This window comes from Halichondria panicea, chromosome 4 (genome assembly GCF_963675165.1).
Source record: "Halichondria panicea chromosome 4, odHalPani1.1, whole genome shotgun sequence".
Taxonomy (NCBI): domain Eukaryota; kingdom Metazoa; phylum Porifera; class Demospongiae; order Suberitida; family Halichondriidae; genus Halichondria; species Halichondria panicea.
In genome coordinates this window covers 5600990-5619718 of record NC_087380.1, presented here as the reverse complement: position 1 = coordinate 5619718, position 18729 = coordinate 5600990, and the positions used below count along the sequence as shown (strand labels likewise).

Sequence of the window (18729 nt, the reverse complement as noted above, 5' to 3'; positions counted from 1 at the left end):
CCTTCATTACCTACTCTTGTACATTTGGGCTTGTCACCATTAATTTTACCACAGCCTCTGAAATTGAGAAAGAGATCAATACCGTAGATAGCTAGCTATAATGGCGAGTAAGATGAGTTGCTGGAGTGTGGTGTTGATGCTGAGTATTCTGCTTGGCTCAACCATTGTCTTCTTTATCATTGGAGCACTGGGTAAAATCTATATCCTAAACAGCAAAGCAGCAGATATATGTAGTCGAAATTCATTGATTGTTCCTCTGTCTCAGGTCCCCTGTCCACTCAGGGCGTCCACCACCCGATGAGTCTCTGTATAGTGCCCAGCTCCCACAAAATTGTCTGGGACTCCAGCAAGCGAATGATTGACGATGAACAATGCAAGACAATGGGTCGATCTGTCTCCCTCAATGAACTAGAAAAGGCTGAGCTGTATCCGACAGAAAATGCATTGTTTTACACACCTATTCCGTTTCTAAAAAAGAACGTGATGTCGAGGCTTTTTCACTTCTTGATTGTTGATCTAGGCATAAATTTCAAGACGAGCGAGTATCCCAAAAAGCTGATGAGTGAGCTATTATCTCATGTAAATTATCAATGAGTATTTTGGTTTCCTTTAGAGCACAATCTGAATACGTTTCGTGCTGAGGTTTCCCTGGGCTATCGTAACAAAATCAGTGGACCGTGGACTAGACTGGCCAGTGGCAATGTGTCCCGCACAGTCAGCTGTAGCCCCAACCATATGGTGAGGGTCAGGGTAGCCTCGTTCCCAGGCCGAGTTGTCTCTAAAATAAACCTAGCATTATTTTAGAGACAACTCGTCCTGGGGACGAGGCTTGGGTCAGGGATACATTGACTATCACAGCTGTCTGTATTTTGTATATACTGGTATGCATTGCTCTCCCATCCTAATTCAATTATATGATGCTCCATTAGGTGCTTTATAGGCACTTTATATGCATTCCAGTGTCATTAAGTCCTGACTAATCATGTACATGTAAGCAAGACTAGATAATTTACTCGTGATGTACCTCATACGTTGTTAACATCAGAGGTCTCATCCTATAGCTGGAGTGAGAGAATTGTAGTGTGGCTACATGTATGTACTAGATACTCTTAGACTATGGGATATGGGATGCTGAGATATTCTGCACTTTCCATACACATGCCTTAATGAATTATCACTATTGCTTTGAAGCAAAATTGCCAGGCCTAGGATCAGACAAAGCATGTGTGTTCATGCATGTACCTGTGTTATCATTCCTATGATGCAGCCTGTTGATTCACTCTTGTGTACCAATTCTCTGCTTGTGCAATTCAAAACATTTACTTGCCCTTCTCTGTGCTGGCCGACAGGGAGTGACCACATGTGATCACGCACACCTGTTTGAATTGGGCAGTTGCCACCATAAGCAGTACATGGTCAACCTCTTCTTCCCCTCGCTGCCTCTCGATAACATGTACAAGGGACTCTCCCCTCTGGCCAGAGTCAGCCTCTATGTGAGTGACAGTCAGTAGTGTTGGTCAGTGTTTGTTAGCTCGTTCTAGGCTATTTATGCATGATGTCGCACTCATCCCACCACACACACGCACACACCCTGACAGGAGGTTCACCAATCTATGGCGTTCACAAAGCTGTGGTTTGTGCTCAAGTCAGTACTGTGTCCTATTAGTATAGCTGTCCTGATATGGTTCCGGTATCGAATGGGGACAGCCGACAACTCACAGCAGAGAACTCTACAACAACGGTATTCCCTTATGAATTCAATCACTCTAATTACGTTGTAAAATGTGTGTAGGTAGGTACTGTACAAAGTATGTTACATGTACATCTGTAGTACATGTCTGGATTCTTGTTACTACTCCCTTGCATGCAAAATAACCATTGATGTGAACTTTCTATTAACCCTGAGGTGCTCATCTATAATCTACTGTATAACAAATAAATAAAAAACTCTTCTTCTCCCAGTTTGATGAGCTTCATGGGTTACACTCTGGTATTCTACAATGGTGAGCTGTCCACTGTCCACTCACCATAATTATTATGAGTATATATACCATCGGTCTCTTCATTACTCCTCATAACGTATTCAAAGTACGTTCGTTTTGTCTTCCGTCTATAATCATAAAATGTCACTTAATGCTTTGACTTGTTTTCCACTCTTAGTGTATTAGCTGTAGGGGAACTGAATACCATATCGTACATGACCCTATGTACATACCTTCCTTCTCTACCCCTCCAGTGCCATTTGACTTGTTATCTCTCTACTTCGACTGTCCCTGGCTGCTGGTCTTCAATGACTTCAGACAAGGGCTCTACGTGGCAGCACTCTTCTCATTCTGGATCATCTCCGTGCAGGAGCATTGCAGGAAGGTGTGTGTGTGTGTGTGGAGGGGGGGGAGCACAGTGCTTCTGGTGAAATATTCCTTTCTTTGAGGTCCCATAAAAGGTGTAATTCTGTATCTCTCCACTTTCTTGACAAAATTACAGTCCTGCATTTTTTCTTGACATGCGGTCGTTTTTACGAACAATCTTAATTGGTACAGCATATTTCTACTGTTCACAGGATGGAGAAACTCAAACGTCCATTGGTACCTACTGGAAAGAGATGGGCGTGGTCTTGTTAGCATGTACCTTCCTCTTCATCTACGAGTTCTGTGAAAGGTGAGAGCATGCACACATCTCCACATGCTATATAATTATACGTACTTATTTCACCATCTAATCGTCTTTGTTGCCTCCCCCAGGGGCATACAGGTGGTGTTCCCATTCTACAGTCTGTGGGGCAACTGGCTGAGCATCTCAGTGGCTGTATCCTATAATTATGATCAAAATTTGTGCAATAATTGAAAACACACAACTGCACTGTTAACCATAACTATAGTACGTTTGAGTATACATGTGCACGTGCACCAATTTCAGACTAAATCCCAAACCTGTTAATGAATTGTGTGACTGTGTTATGGTCTGTTTGACCATGTATTCAATTATCTTTGGCCACCGGCCCTTGTTACTGTTCCATGACTCAGTGGATCCAGTGGGTATTCATCGGCATAGCCAGTCTCTCAGCACTCCTCTATCTTCTCATGTTTTTAGTCGCCACAGTGAGGGCATACCTTGAGCTGAGGAGGAAAGAAAAAGAATTGTCTTCTCTTTCTGAGTCGGCTAGGAGATCGTATGAGGGGCTCTTTGGACAGTTCAAGTTTTTCCTGTTTGTGACTGTCCTTGTTGCAGTGTGTAGCATAGCAACTGTTGTCCTGCCCACGGAGATGATGCTACATCAGTGGCAGCATGGGAAGAATGAATATGCAGTCTATAGTGAGTGGGAACATAATTATGTTGTTATGTTGAATTGCACAGTCGTATAGACAATTTGTGATCTAGGTACGTACATCATTACATTTCAAAAACCACTTTAATCGTAAGCTAGGGTACATAATTTGTATAACCTAATTATTATTGTTAGGAACATTATTGCCCCTTTACGGTAACAATTGCTCTAGCTCTTGTGATCTGTTCCTTTTTCATCAGCTGCTTTGCTGACGGGTAACTATGGGATGTGGAATGCGTACACTCTCCTAATCATGATTCTCTACGCTCCTTCCAAACAGAAAGGTAACAAACACACGTATACTAATTAAAACGCTTCTATTGTACTTACTAGCCTGCTGGCCCTATATACCAATTACTTAATGCTTGACCCTATAAAATGTACTTTCTTTACATTATTATATCTCTCTCACGTACATCATGCACACACACGCACAGCTGCATCCAATGGTGCGGATGAAACAGACCCGTCCAAACTGCAGAAGTTTCTCTCCAAGCAATCACAGAATTGAATACTGCAACGATCTTACATAATTATAATTATAGCAATTTAAACTCAATCAAAACACATCTCCCTTTATTATACATGTACGTAGTCGACTTGATTACATGCAATCTAGACCTGTACAATCATTAGTACGCTTGAGTGAGTCGTCAATAATTTTGTCACTTCGCTGTATATATATTATTATTGCCAATTCTGTGAAAGGAGCACAACTTACTATAACAAAGGAAGAGAAAAGATTTCACAATCTGTACAATACTGTATATAGCTAACATAAATAGCGAATGAGACATAACTTCAACAGCATGGGTAAAATTGAGAGGCTCCAGAGCATAAATTAGGAGTTGGGTATAATTATTATGTGGTGCTATAAACAAACGCTAATGTTTATGAGCTTTTATCTTTGCATTGTCCACTTTCCTCCATTTTTCTACGTGTTCTTTAGAGTGCTTGTGTTTCTTGTGTTTGATGTGATGATGTTCCAGCATCCCACTGTCTTCTGCATATCGCTTTCGTTCATTCTGACCTGCCCAGGAAGGAGTGGGGACTTTTTCAACCACTAAATCCAAGTCTCTATCCTTCTGAACATGCTCAGACCCCAGTTCGTCTTCTGACACACTCTCGTACGATTGACGTCTTGTTTCCCCTTTCCCGTTGAGCGACTGAGGATCTGCTACTTCGTTTTCCACCCAGTGCTCTTCCCTCGGGTAGTGATGGTGTCTGCGATTCTTTCTGTGAGTGTGCGAGTCTTCGTGGTGTTTTCTAGACGTGTGATGACCCTCTCTTCTCTTGGAGTGTTTGTGACTGACCATCCTGTCCTTTGAGAAGTCAGGACTTCTCTCTTTTTTGCTCCACCTCATGTGAGTGTCATGTGGCACGTGTCTAGATCCCGATCTGATTGAATGTTCGTCCTCTGAGAATGGAGAGTAGTCCCTAGGGTTGGCTGGTATCGGACTTCTATTCGAGTGGCTGAGGGGGACTGGGGAGCGAGAAGTCCTACTGCTTTGTCTGCTGGGTGGTCGACTCCTTGGCTTGCTAGGCTCCCTCGAGTATGATCTACCATCAACTGAATGTCGGCTGTCATGATCCATGTGACTGTCGTGTGACCTGGGAGGACCATGTGACAACATGTTCCCAGTGAATTTGCTTCTATCAATCTTTGGTCTCTTTGGTGGCACAGTTACGCCGGGAGATGGTCTTGATTTCAACTTCCTATAATCGTGCTCTTCTCTTGTCTGTACATCGTGTGGTGTGATGGAGTCTGATCTCTTTTCCTTCCAAACAGGCTTAACCAAAGGAGATTGCTGGGCGTGTACACTAGGAGGTGGGGAGTCAATGTCAAACAGACGCTTATTCTTCGCCAACTCTTGGTGAGATTTGGGGCGTTTCTTGAGCACTTTCTCGTCTTGTTTTGTAGAAATCTTACGATGTTGAAACCTCTCGAGCTTTGAACCCCCTGAACCACCTTTCCATACTCCAGACAGTCTGTTCTGTGGAGCAACGATCGGACTGATCTTCTGCTTGGATACCAGTGCGTTTACAGATGTTCGATCATCTTGATTTCGAACTGGGTTTTTTTCTGATAGTGAAAGTAGTGTGGTTGGTGGCGTGTGTGGAGCTGGTGGGGGTGGGGGTGTAGGCGGCATCGATTTAATGGGACTCAGCGGGGGGCTGGGAGAGAAAGGCTCCATTTCTGCTGGAATGGCGGTGGGGGATACGATAGAGGGCGGGGTCTTAGAGCCAGAGGATGAGACATTTTCAGACTTCAGTTCGGAATCTTGTATCCTAAATACAGAATAAAGCACAAAATAATAAACCACACTGCAATGTCGTACAATAAAGTATCATGTACAGTACACACACATGTCATATACATGTACAGTACACACACATGTCATATACATGTACATGTAAAGTATACACACATGCATGTCATATACATGTACAGTACACACATGCATGTCATATACATGTACAGTACACACATGCATGTCATATACATGTCATATACATGATTGTACAGTACACATAATGTATATGTACTGCTACAACCTTAGAACAACAAAAATGACCTAAAGGCGTCGCACGAACCACACCAAAAAATGACGGCCATAGACACTGCTACAACAATAATTCTAACAAAAAGCAGGCATGCACTATTACAGTACTGCACCTACAGTACATTGTACAGTACATGGGTAATTTATAAGGAGACAAATTTCTTTCAACACCTACCTCTTCTCTTCTTCCTCGACCTTGTCTCCCAATAAATCATCCACTTCTTCCAGAGAGGCTGACACAGATATCAAGTCGGCATCTAGAGCATCTGTTACATCATCAGGTACTTCAGTGTGCTTAGTGTCACTGGTCGTAGGGGCGGTACAAACTGTCTCATCAGTAAAAGCACCCCATGAGGGTAGCCTATTCCCGTGTGAAGCAGTTTCCTTACTGGGAGGAGATACAGGTTTAGTTTCGGGTAATGTGTTAGGCTCGGGTGGGTTTGCTTCGAGAATGAATTTCTCGGATTCGAAATTCTTGTCTTGTTCATCACCACTAAACATGCTGGGCTGATTGATTTCTAATAGAACGGTGTCTTCTTGAGCTACATCTTCATGAACAGAGTATGGCGTATGTGTATTTGTGATTACATTATCGGGGTTGAAAGTAGGGTACAAAAATTGTGAATCCTTTTTGTCAGGATAACGGTCCACCAGGGTCGTTTCTTGTCCATTTCTGTTGCTGGCCATCTTTTTGTCAGGCAACGGAGCATTTTCCAGAGAGTCAGGAGAATCCAGGATCCCAGGTTTAGTCTCGAGTAATGTGTTAGACTCTGTAACTGTCTCAGATTGTGACTGCTCTTCTTCACTAACTGGCTGTATGGGTGAGCTTGGGGGAGGAGTGTTCAGCTCAGGGTAGGAATCTATTTTGTCTGTCTTGGTTGTAATGGAGGTCATATTATTGTGCTCTGGTCCAGGCACTTCAGTAACTTTTTCGGAAATTGGTCTTGAGGGTGAGGCAACATCTTTACTGTCCTGACTACAATCTTGAAGAACATCTGTTGCAGAGGCTTCCTCAAATTCTTGTTGCTGGTCTTGTTCTTCAGCCATAGCCATCTCATCATCACTTTGCTGAGCAAGGGGCGAGTGAGCGTCACAAAACACCACTTGCTTCCTGGGTACCTTCAGAGTAGGAGAGCCTGGAGTTAGAGTGGCTTCACTGTCAGTGTCCGTAGCCTCAGAGTCTTCATCGTCATTGTTTCTAGGGGACGTTTCAAATACTTCCTCTATTGGTGTCTTTTTGCCATTCTTACTCGATGCTTCATTTTCATTTTCAGCCCCCACCATGAGAAGCATTGCCTCAGCAGCCGAGAAACTAGCGGAACGAGTATCTCTACCTTGAACAACAAATGCATCTACTTGCTCAGTGCTTTTACCTCGATTAGTCGATGTAGGAACGGAGCCAGACAGTTTGAGTAACGAATCCACAATAGAGCTCTCCATATTCGAAGGTTGATCGTTTGCTTCTTGTTGAGTTTTCTCTTTTTCTGGTGAGGGCACATCATTTCCTAACAGCAGTAGAGACTGTGCTCCAGCTAGGCTTACAGGAGAGGGTGGTGTAATTGTGGCGTTACTTGTGTTCACCGTGAGAGGAGGTTTACTGAGTGTTGTGTGAGGAGCAGTCAAAATGTTCGAGGTCGGTATAGCACCATCCCTTTTCTGCATGCTACTCATAGCAGCAAGAATATTCAGGCCATAGTTGTCATCTTGACCCCCAGTGGTGGGGACATTAGCTTGAACGGTCTCTTGACTCTTCACCTCAACTTCTGCCTTCTTCAATGTTGTCTGTTTAGGTACTGGGGGGGCCTCTTCAGGGTGAAGTGGCTGTGATATTATTGCCACAACTCTATCTTTTGCCTTCCCTCTTCTTTTTCGGCCATCAACTTTACCGGCATTCTTGAAATCATCGTCCTTCACTTGATGGATTCGCAGTTTCAATCTCTCTGCAGGTACTTTTGGACTAGACTTGCCTTCACCTCGTCTCCTAGTGTTAGGGGTACCTCCTCGAGACCCTCGTTGCTGGGGGTCAGTCATATAATGGGTGGAGTCTGGCTTGTGTTGGAGTCCTCCTACCATAGGGGGGTAGGGCACACCCATATTCAGTGGTGGTGAGTTCCCTGTTTTGTCTTTCCATTTTGAGACATCGGTTGGTACAAATATATGCTGGGGTATTTGTAGAGGGGCTCCGGATGAGGATACTTTAGACATAGGCAGGGTGGTTGCTTGGTGGTGAGAATGAGATGATCCAGAACCATCTATCGAATTCATAGCTCCTTGCCTGTGCTGCACCATCCATTGCAGATCTATTCCCGCTAGCTTTGGTATGTTTCCTTCGCTATTTGTGCCAATAGTGTTAGCAAGACCTTGAGCAGGAAGAACATTGTTAAAGAGGTTCATCATAGACGTAGGTTGTGAGAGAGATGTAGGTTGTCCTCCAATATTCATAGGGAAAGGTATCATACCGAGGTTGGTACTAATGAGACCGGGGTTCCAGTTGATACCAGGCTGTCTGTCCTCATTGTTTGCCTGTCTACTGTCGTCTCGATTGAGAGTGAGGGGGGAGGAGCCAACACGAACAAAAGGCGGTGTGGCAGCATTTGATCTTGATTCTTGGACGTTCTTAAAGGCTGACATACCAGGACTAGGCGGAAAAGTGTAGAGAGATTGTTGAGGTATACCTACAGTCACGGTAGGGGTGCCAGGATGGGAGGTTCCTGGAGGTAGTGTGGGATTCTGAAAGGGCTTCAAATTTGGTGCCCCTGGGAAAGGATATCGATATTGAACGAGGGGTCCATACATTGGTTGCTTGAATACACCAGTAGCTGGATCGATAAGCATATTACCAAACGAAGGAACCATCATCCCAGCAGGCATTGTGGGGAAGAATGGAGAAGGATAGAGGCCATGCATCACTGGAGCACCATCTGGAGGTTTGCTATACATTATGTAAGGGTTCATTCCACCAACTTTTGGATCGGTCACTTGAGGAGGAGCAGACATCTTCAGTTGTTGCTGCATTTTCTCCACATGTTCATTGTTGCTCCTTGTTCCCCCTGGTGGCTGCTTGAAGCTTGCAGGAAGACTGTCATGACTACTAGCAAAGCTGCTTGCACTACTGTTTCTCCTCTTGTCCAGGGAATGAGGTGGAGGCATAAACGCATGCGATAATTGGGGACTTGCTGACGATCTCTCATTTCGTACAAGTCTAGAATGACCAGAAGGTGTAACAGGTCCTCGTAAAGATTCATCTCCTCTAGGTCTTGGTGAGCCACGGCTGCTGGTAGTATAGGAATTTGTTCTTGATAATGGAATCCCACCAGATACTACTACATGTCGTGATAGATCACTGGGTACCAACATATGGGAATGGGGGTGGTATCTTGTACCAGAATCTCCAGAACCGGATGTCATTTCCAATCGAGAATAGCTGTCAGTTGGTTTTTGAGAAGTTGTAGGGAAATCGTCGACAATGATCAGCTCATTTTGTGAAGATTGTTTAGAGTGTGGATGTGGTGGTTGTGTGGGTGAGTGTCTAGCGACGGCAGTTGTCAGAGATGATGGGGTAGAAGAAGAGACTGTTTGGACTGGATGAAAATGCTCAGTAGTGAACGTACGAGTGCCTTCGTTCCTCACAGCTTGCTGCTCTCCAGAAGACAAGCTGTTCGTCTTCTCACTAGCTCCTGCCGAGCTCTCTGACGAGGTATCTATAGAACCCCGTTCCGTAGGTGAGGATGAAGCAACCTCAAATTCGCTGGGTAGATATAATGAGAGCATTTCTTTCTCAGAAGCTGCTGGAATGATGGTTTTCGTGTCAATGGATACAGGAGTCGTTGCTGACGATGCTTTTGTAGCCTGGCCATCGCTAGAAGAATTCCTAGACGAATTAGAACCAGCACTGCCAACCTTCCTCCATTTTCGTTTCGGAGGTTCTTTAACCGATTCCTTGTCCTCTTGTGCCTGTTTTGACAGGCCACTTGGACTTGCTACAGAGTGTTCTCCTGGGCCATGCGAGACTCTCCTACTAGCCGCCCCCTGTCTGGGTGAGGGGCCCGAGTTTGTTGACATTCGCGATTTACGTCTTTTTGGTTCTGTCGGAGTTGCATGTGTATATTGAGGCATGGGTGGACATACTTCTTGTCTTGTGTGTGAGTTTTCAGGAATGTAAGTGTCTTTAGCAAATGGTCCCAGCTCGAGCAATTCCTGATCGATTCTTTCAAGTTCTAAATCGTGGTCTTTGACTAGTTTCAATAGCACTTGGCTGGAGCTATATCGAGTAGCCTCTTCAACTCTTAAAACTCGAACATTTGCAGGGTCAGCAATCAATTTTTGTAGTTTCAATGTTTCTGAAGTGATATCTAGTTGCTTAGCAACTCCATTGCGGTGGAGAGCATCATTTGATACTCTGCCGGGCATGTGAATTGACTGTTCAATCTCATTGGGTAGCCTGGTTGAGGGATGGTATGGTTTGTGGCCCACGAATTGCTGTTTGTGTACCATTTCCTGCAAGAATAAAAGAACAATAATTATCACAACTTACCGTATAGCGGGTATATTTCAAGGGTATAAAATGTTCGTGGTTTTCGCAGATTAGGTATGAACTGCGAACATTTATAACCGTAAATTTAATATTGCATGCATGCATGCTGGAAAAAAACGCTATTCCACGAAAACCTTTCTAAAGACATTTCCGCGAAAATGTATACCCTCAAAATATACCCGCTATACGGTATTCGATCTATATTGAATGAAATGAAACATAAAGTAAGCACACATTTAAGCAATATACCTAGGTGGCTAAATGGTACAGGCTCAGTGCATGGGACTTTGTAAGAGGGTTCTAGCCTTGGCTCACAACATTTTTTTGCCAAAAAAAAGAGATATTTATGGTAACATGTCTAAGAAGTACATGTACATGTATAACTACAATGTAATCGAAAATCTACCGTAGAAGTACTGAAAGACTAGATGTTCTTACAATGAATTGGTTTTGTTTCTGCACATTATCGACTTGTATCTCCAGTTCTTGAAGCTCTCTCCTCAACTGTTTGTTACACGATACGATGGACTTAGCACCGTCGAGCAAACCGGCCGGGGTCATTGAGGGAATACCAAGCTGCAGGGAGAGGGGGGCATGGTAAACATTGTACATGGTAGATAAATACAGAGCATGTCTATCCAAGGTTTTCTACTCGTAAACAGCTACCTATACACATACATGTACATACACATACACACCTTCAGTTTAGGTGTACACTATTATTAAACAGGATTACCTACGAAACCAGTGGCTTAATTCTCTCTTAGCAAAGCACATAAATAGTACATTAGTGGACCTGGTAGCAACACAGGTACAGTGTATTAGGGAAAGCAGTACAGTGCATGTACATACCTGAACCATGCTGTTTTCCATCCTGCTAACAGTCTCCTGAGCGAGAGTCCCGACCTCCGACTCCAAATGACCGATCACGGCCTTCAAGTGCTGCTGTTTCATCTTCTCTTTTTCTATTGCCCCCATCACCCATTCCTGGTAGGCAGGGTTGTCCGTTTGCTGGATATAACCATTCAGTTCCTCCTTGAAAGAACCTGCACGAATGAATAGAGTGTAATCATCAAAATATAATGTTCTATGTATTTTTATAATAAGCAATGCATTTTACAAGTACACTCCAATTAAAAGTTTACTTGTGAGTACAATTTGATGCAGTACATTTGAAATGCAATTACGGATGATAAAGGTACATGTACATGTAGCTACATTTACTGTACCAGCCATAATTTTTATATTACATTCTTACAGTACATACATGTACATGTATACACACAAAATTCAGTGGCTCACCCAATAAACTGCTCATAGATCTCGCTCCCAAAGATTTGCGCCGCACTGGTACTTTGCCCGGCTTTACTCCAGGGGTCCTCTTTCTAACCATGTCCCCTCTCTCCGAGTGATGGTGTCCATGTTTGTTGGGAATCATGTCCTTAGAGAATAAGTTGGTGAATTGGAGGTCCAGTAGGTGTTGATGAGTGGGTGAGAGCTGGGTGGGTTTGCCCTGGCCTGGGGACGTCTTGGAGCGAATCTGCAGGCAGGAAAATTGATTTATACATGTAGGAGAGTACTATCTTCTAGCATCACATTGCGAGAGCATTAAAGAGACAGCTACTGTACATATACTACAGGTGTACAATTACACTGCGGAGTGGTGCAGTGGTACATCAACTGGCTTAAAAATTACTACAGAGCAGTTCCTCTCACCATTCCGAGTTGTTCTGCAATGTCCTCTTCCCCAGAAGAAATGTCACTGCCTCCCTCCTGACTATCTGAGCATGGCGTCACACTGCGGGAACTCTCAGTCTGCATGAAGGAGATGGTGTAACATTTCAACAATTGAAGTACACATACAATTTCTAAGAGCTCTTCTAATTTCTACAGTGTGTGTAGCATCTAGTAATTATACATGTACTATATGCGCAGCTAGTACACAACTGTAGAAAAATGATGTAAAGGTTGGTTTAATCTCTTAACGTACCACGGGATCGTCGGGGTGTTTCTGCCGATGAAAGTACTTCTCGAGTTTGCCTCTGTCTATGATGTGCAGGTAGTATGTGACTGGCTTCCCTGTCCATGACACCTGACCCTTGAGAGGGGACAGCTCAGCCACTCGCATTATAGACCCTATGTCTGCAAGGAAAGGAGTTCACTGTGTTAATAATGAGCAGTCAAACGGCCATTCTAACATGATTCAGTATTTCCACATACATGAGTGTACATCATGTGTATACACATGCATGTGTTCCGAGGTACAGTACATGTACAGTGTATGTGTAGAAGTTGGTTAGTTCATCCGATACACTTTTTTGTACAAAAATGTCGTAATGGTCTCCTAGTGCACAATGTACATGTATGTAAGTTACGTACAGATCATACACTCCTAATACAATACCTGACAGGTTTCTAGATGATATTCTGAAGTTGAGAGGACAGAACTCGTGGGAGGAGACGATCTTTGTCCCGTCACCGAGGTTGGCGAACCTCTCCTTGAGGGCGTGGTTTACTTTAGGCCCAAACGCAAAGTTGTTGACAAATATCACCCTGTACGGATGACAAGAGAAATGAAATCAATTGGGTACGACGTTATGCAATGATATACCGTATAGCGGGTAATTTTCGTGGGGCAAAATATTCGTGGTTTTCATGGTTCAACACACTGGACCACTAATATTTTACCCACGAATGAAGCGATCTTACCTTTACCTGCAGTGCAAGCAGCAACCAAGAAAATTAAAATTCCACGAATGGCTAAATATTGCTGAACCACTAATATTTTGATCCCCGAAAATTACCCGCTATACGGTACATTGAACGTTGCGATACAGTGTACATGTAATAGTTAGAGACCATGTATGATAAACGTGAATTACAGTACATGATTTTCCAAGTGCTACTCATCCCCTGCATATTAATTCACAATTGATTCTCGTAAGTTAAACACTTTTTAATTTCTAGGCATGATATATGAGATACATGTATCCATGCAAACAAACACAGTTTGATACCTCACTAAATTACAAGAAGAACGTACGTGGCAGAGGAGAAGACAGACTCAAACTCTGGAGAGAGGAAGTCACCAGCGAGCAGTTCAAACTCTCCGGATGATTTCCCGTACCAGTCCATCCACTTGACGAACTCACTCTCCATCTTCTGTAAGAACAAACCACACAGTGTTCAAGACTACTCAGACAGAGGTCGCCCTCAACTAAACAGGCTGCTGCTACGTACTGGATACATGTAGGGCCTAAACCTTAAATTAACTTCCTCACTTGGAGACGCCACATGTAGACTTTATAGAGAACACACTGGTCTACGCATTGATGGACCCCGTCATTTAGATTTATAGCACGTATTTAGAGGTTATAAATAAAACTTAATGTCTATAATTACTTACCTCAGCATACTTGACTGGTATCTCCGCCTTTTCTATGCCATAGCACTTGCACCCAACAGTAGCGGCCACCTGGAGTACGACCTGCCCCACACCTGCGTATAGGCAAGCAAAGAGTGTGAAGTGGCATACAGCCATATTGAGCAACCACCATGAGGCATTAATAGACTTACAATTATGCTGACAAACACATCAACTACTACTGTGGACACTATTGTACAACTAATGTATTATAGTCTAAGCCACAGCTATATTTACTTTTAATTGCCATAGCCATATTACATGTACATGTATAACCATGGTTTCAATGCCCTCAAGTTGTATGTACACAGCAGCTCTAAGCAGCTTACATGTACATGTATATGTGAACGTGCATGTTGTACGTACACAGTGGATGTTACATGTATATGACTCACCACTTCCCAGGTCCACAAAGACATCATTCTCAGACAGCTTTGTGTGCTTGATGACTTCAGCAATCAACTCAAATGACGTCTCCCCATAAACCTGGATAATACATGTTGTCAGTCATCATTGGTAGCAAAATACAGAGCACTATGGGAGGTACATTCGAATTTAGGAGGGTGGGACACACTGGGACAAGTTCTCTGAGCCATGCAATACTGTGACCACTATCTAGGTAAGTGTATCAGCATGTTCATCTTTGGTGGTGTATGAGATAGTACTGGGGTGCATGGGGGTTATTGCCCACCAGTCACTTCTGACGAAAAAGCAGTTTTGCAAGGAGGTGAATCATATAAACTCACCTCTGGGGAGAAGGGCTCATATGAGTTGAGAAGGTCAGGATTAGCAACTGCTCTATTGTAGACTTGATTGATGATGTGCTTCAACAAGGGGGTGGATGGCGGGGCATCGATGCAGGCAGGAGGTTGTCGACCTGACCACTGGAGGAGGGGAGATAAAAAAATCTATATATAATCTGCTTATTATCTACTAATCTTCTACATGTTACTTGCCCAGCTAGGGTTTTGAAAGCATTATTATATCAATAAGCATGCTAAGGCCGTCTCACGCTAAATTAATCTATCTTAAACAGTAACTGAATGAAGACATACCGACTCACCAATTTACGTATGTTGTTGACGGCCCTGTTGTACTTCTCACACAGCTGCTTCATACTCTCAAAACTGCACACACAATAACACATACACAGGTACATAAAAACCAGTGCCCATTACTAAGATTAGTTACAAGGCCATGGTTAAATGAAACTTGAGAGTCTAATAATCGGGTATTGCTGTAAACACATTATTCTAAGAAATCTGAACTATTCAAGAACAAATTGAATTAAGTTATTGATATTAATTTTAGCATCTAATAATTATGGTACTCATAACTTACTTAGTGGCATCATAGTTCTTGAGAACATTGTTCTCCAAGGCCAGCTTCATTTCAGGGAAGTCATTACATACCCACCTGTGTGTGTGGCATGCACAAATATCACTGTGGGAAACATTTGTACATGCAGTGAGATCATCTGCTAAGATTCTGATCTCCTAAGACCACTTCAGGTGTTGATTGACCCCACATTATAGAGGCCTGCTGACTGTCACTATTAGTATTCATGCACTCCTGATTGTATACATACATGTACGTAGATATCATAGCAATAAAATGGGTGAGGTTGTGTAGATAATTGTTGAAACAATTGATCTAGTTTTACACCAAGACACTTGGGTCATTGCCCCCCTTTTACACATGCATTGTCTATGTGTCCTTATTAGAAACATGTGCCAGAATAATAAACAATCAAAGCAAAATAACTGGCCAGTGTCCAACACATTAGCATGCTATACGACTGTTGTTATACACAGGGCTGTATAAACACATGTAAGTACTGCCTAATACCTGGAAGCTAGCACAGGTATGTACAATGTATGTATACTGTACAGTCAATACACGGAAACCATGTAACAGCAGTAAGGTTGCGCAATCATAAGTGGTTTGTGTACACTATACTATAATTACGGTTTCATCATGGCAACTACACCACAGTACAGCAATTACTCAGTGTATTGCATTGCCACTACACTGTATTGTGTGTGATTGAGAGGTATTGCACAATGTCTAAAACAAACAACCAGTGTCACTATTGAAACTAGACAATTCCCATGTATGGCATTACCTCTGAAAACAGCTTTGAAAATACACTGTGTGGTTATGTTTACAGCTTCAAAGCAAACAAAGGATTTGCTATCTCACTAGAGAGCATATCTAAAGTATACATCACTATACTCTTACATACGTACAGCCCTATGATTGATAGCCTAAACACATCAGGTTTTTAAGTACAGGAACGCCTACTTTATCAATGTGAATTGGTGAATTGTATATATAGTTAGTTTACAGCGAATGTTAGGAATTTGCAAAACATTTTGCGGGTGATTTGAGGCGTACACTCGTCAACCGTACCTTAAAGTGCTGTCCTTTCATGGTGTATATATCAACCAAGGAATGCGTATTATGTTACCTAGCTATCATATCTACAATAGAGCCCACATAAATTCAGTACTTCCTGTATTGCCACATACTGGCTGTGTGTATTGTTGGGTACACTGCCAAGTACAGCCTTATACAGCACACATACACACCCATAAGAGCAATATAAAATAGTACTTCAGTAATGACATAGCAGTGTTACACCCACCCACTGCAAACATGTATTAGGCAATACACGGTATGCCTATCAGATTTCACTAATTATAAGTTGACTAAACACCTGCGCTCATAATAATGAATAGACACACACCATACACCACTAATGGGGGCTAGGCAGCCCTATTTAGACACAGCCTGGTATGCAATGAATATAATGGCCCCATCCTACACCCCATTAGCTTGAGGCACTAAGAGAGAAGGGAGAGTTCCACCTAGGGATGTGGGTGCTTTATCGTGGTTAGTGAATTCTGACAAAGGGCCAACCCTTAGCTCCAACTGTCAGTGTGTGTACACAGGTTAAGATATGTCATGGGGATGCCTGGGCTATCTCATTGCCTGCTACCACCAGGAACACATGATCTATGATTATTGGAGGTAGTGGATGACACTTGAGTGGTGAGATAATAGTGAGTGTATGAATTAAGGTAATAAATATGTGGTGTACTAACCTTATGGTGTCAACAATCTCGTGAGCCTCATCCCAGGTGTCCTGTACAAAAAAGCGAACAGCCAGTGAGAGTTATAAAGCACACAACAGGATGCACAATATGGAATCACAATTACTGAGAAGAATTCTTACAACAAACTATCTAAACTATCTAATTGCATTGTTGGTCACACAATAGGTATTATAGTGCTGCTTTGGCACTCAGTGAAAATGAAATTTTAGTGATAACAGTGACAATAGGGTGGTTTCACAGAAAGCCTACAGAATATCCCACTATGAACTCTCAGTCTAGCCATCAGTTAGTTGGGACTTAGTGGACAGTAACCAGGTTAGGTTAAGGCAATCAGCAAATACACGTGGTCCGAGTGTTGTATTTACCAGACCATCCATTGTTAGTATTTACCAGACCATCCATTGTTAGCGCAGCAGACCACATTTAAAACTATATTGTATACAGCAGTCAACAAAGGAATTGAGAAGCCCTAAAGTACATACATATGTAGCTATTTCCTGGTAAAACTTGATTCCACATTGAAGATGACTACCAGAATAACATTTTTACAAAGGCTTAATGAAGGAGTGTTAATCAGGTCTAACATATTGACATACCTCAAGCTCACACTCCAGCACTCATTGTGTAGCACATACTATAGCAACAAATACAATACACTACAATGCTGGTGACTTATATGGTATCAATGAGTATACCTAATGTGTACTACAACAGTCATAATTACCCGGGTAGAATGCCAAATAAGACACCATGTGACTCTTTGTGTCTCTATATACAGTACAGAACACAATACACAATGGTAAGCAGCCAGATAAGATAGCAACTGTGCCATAGCAGGCTTCCACTTCTCAACAGCTTAGGCCCAAAGTATGGGACTATGACAAAATTAATGCTCAACAGCCACCCTATACAGTGCAGAAAAACTACAGGCACACATTTTAGACACCATAATTATAGTACAAAAGTCACGTGATAAATTTCTGATAATGGGTTGCCATACTGTTATGCACTTGGTGATTCTCTGATTGTTCACTTGATTGTCCCCATAGAAATCAACACACAGTGTATCAGTGCACAATACTACAAACACCACAGTATGGAGGTCATAATTATAACACACCTAAGAGCAAGGAGTATGTCACTAATAATTTCTGTGGATAAAAGGTGCCCATTCAGAGGAATGCACACATACAATGCGTCTTTTGAAAACACCCTATTGAGATATACAATCAAGCATTTGTCTAGTACATAGGTACATATACATAACTCAACACAATACTTAGAAGTATGTTGCATATAACACAGTACTGCCTGTATTATACCGTATTAGTCATTAATAATGTACACACAGTAGCTAGCTACAAAGTAGTGTGAGCACTTACAGATCTAACAAGGGGCCATTTGTAAGTAGCTTGTTCCGATAGAGCCGGACTATGTAGGAATAGCTTCCTTTCATTCTCAGGCATCTTCAATAGATATGAGCTTCCCCTCTTTACTCCAGTGCAACTTTCAGTCTGTCTTTCATGGGTTTCAGCTTTGGCCAATATATCTTGCTTGATAAACTTGGTAGACACTTAGGACTTGGTAACAGATAGAGCCATACCTCATTCAGAGCACAGTACAGCTAGCTACACAGTGTACAGTACTAGAAACTAATTAACCTCACAGTTTACGAAATCACTAACGATCAAATATTTACAGCTAATATTATTCATAGCCTACAGCTTGTTTCCGATTAATTTCCGCCTAGAGTAATTAACAAT

General features: G+C 42.5%; 2 protein-coding genes across 2 annotated transcripts; one reads left to right on the top strand and one right to left on the bottom strand.

Annotated features, from left to right (window-relative positions):
• Positions 1-2: 2 nt before the first annotated feature.
• LOC135334522 (protein wntless-like) lies at positions 3-4032 on the top strand. The gene is made up of 12 exons (XM_064529740.1): positions 3-191; positions 266-562; positions 614-738; positions 1350-1493; positions 1599-1741; positions 1963-2003; positions 2237-2367; positions 2561-2658; positions 2742-2805; positions 3033-3312; positions 3526-3609; positions 3763-4032. Exons 1-12 carry the CDS (start codon positions 101-103, stop codon positions 3834-3836), a joined length of 1572 nt encoding a protein of 523 aa, XP_064385810.1. The 5' UTR covers positions 3-100; the 3' UTR covers positions 3837-4032.
• Positions 3999-18695, bottom strand: LOC135334521 (uncharacterized). Its single transcript, XM_064529739.1, has 16 exons — positions 18349-18695; positions 16955-16995; positions 15189-15263; positions 14911-14974; positions 14594-14731; positions 14243-14333; positions 13830-13921; positions 13467-13585; positions 12828-12976; positions 12414-12565; positions 12140-12238; positions 11726-11963; positions 11276-11469; positions 10862-10999; positions 6065-10386; positions 3999-5614 (listed from the first exon to the last, which is right to left on the bottom strand). Exons 1-16 carry the CDS (start codon positions 18430-18432, stop codon positions 4210-4212), a joined length of 7401 nt encoding a protein of 2466 aa, XP_064385809.1. The 5' UTR covers positions 18433-18695; the 3' UTR covers positions 3999-4209.
• Between the last annotated feature and the right edge of the window lie 34 nt (positions 18696-18729).

Bases quoted from the DNA above. Each gene is read 5' to 3' on its own strand.
- LOC135334522 (XM_064529740.1), top strand. From the start codon at position 101: ATGGCGAGTAAGATGAGTTGCTGGAGTGTGGTGTTGATGCTGAGTATT. The intron at 2,806-3,032 runs GTATCCTATAAT...CAGTGGATCCAG, and splicing joins GGCTGAGCATCTCAGTGGCT to TGGGTATTCATCGGCATAGC. The intron at 3,313-3,525 runs GTGAGTGGGAAC...CTTTTTCATCAG, and splicing joins GAATGAATATGCAGTCTATA to CTGCTTTGCTGACGGGTAAC.
- LOC135334521 (XM_064529739.1), bottom strand. From the start codon at position 18,432: ATGCCTGAGAATGAAAGGAAGCTATTCCTACATAGTCCGGCTCTATCG. The intron at 11,964-12,139 runs GTGAGAGGAACT...TCCTGCCTGCAG, and splicing joins TTGCAGAACAACTCGGAATG to ATTCGCTCCAAGACGTCCCC. The intron at 11,000-11,275 runs GTATGTACATGC...CTCTCCCTGCAG, and splicing joins TGGAAAACAGCATGGTTCAG to CTTGGTATTCCCTCAATGAC.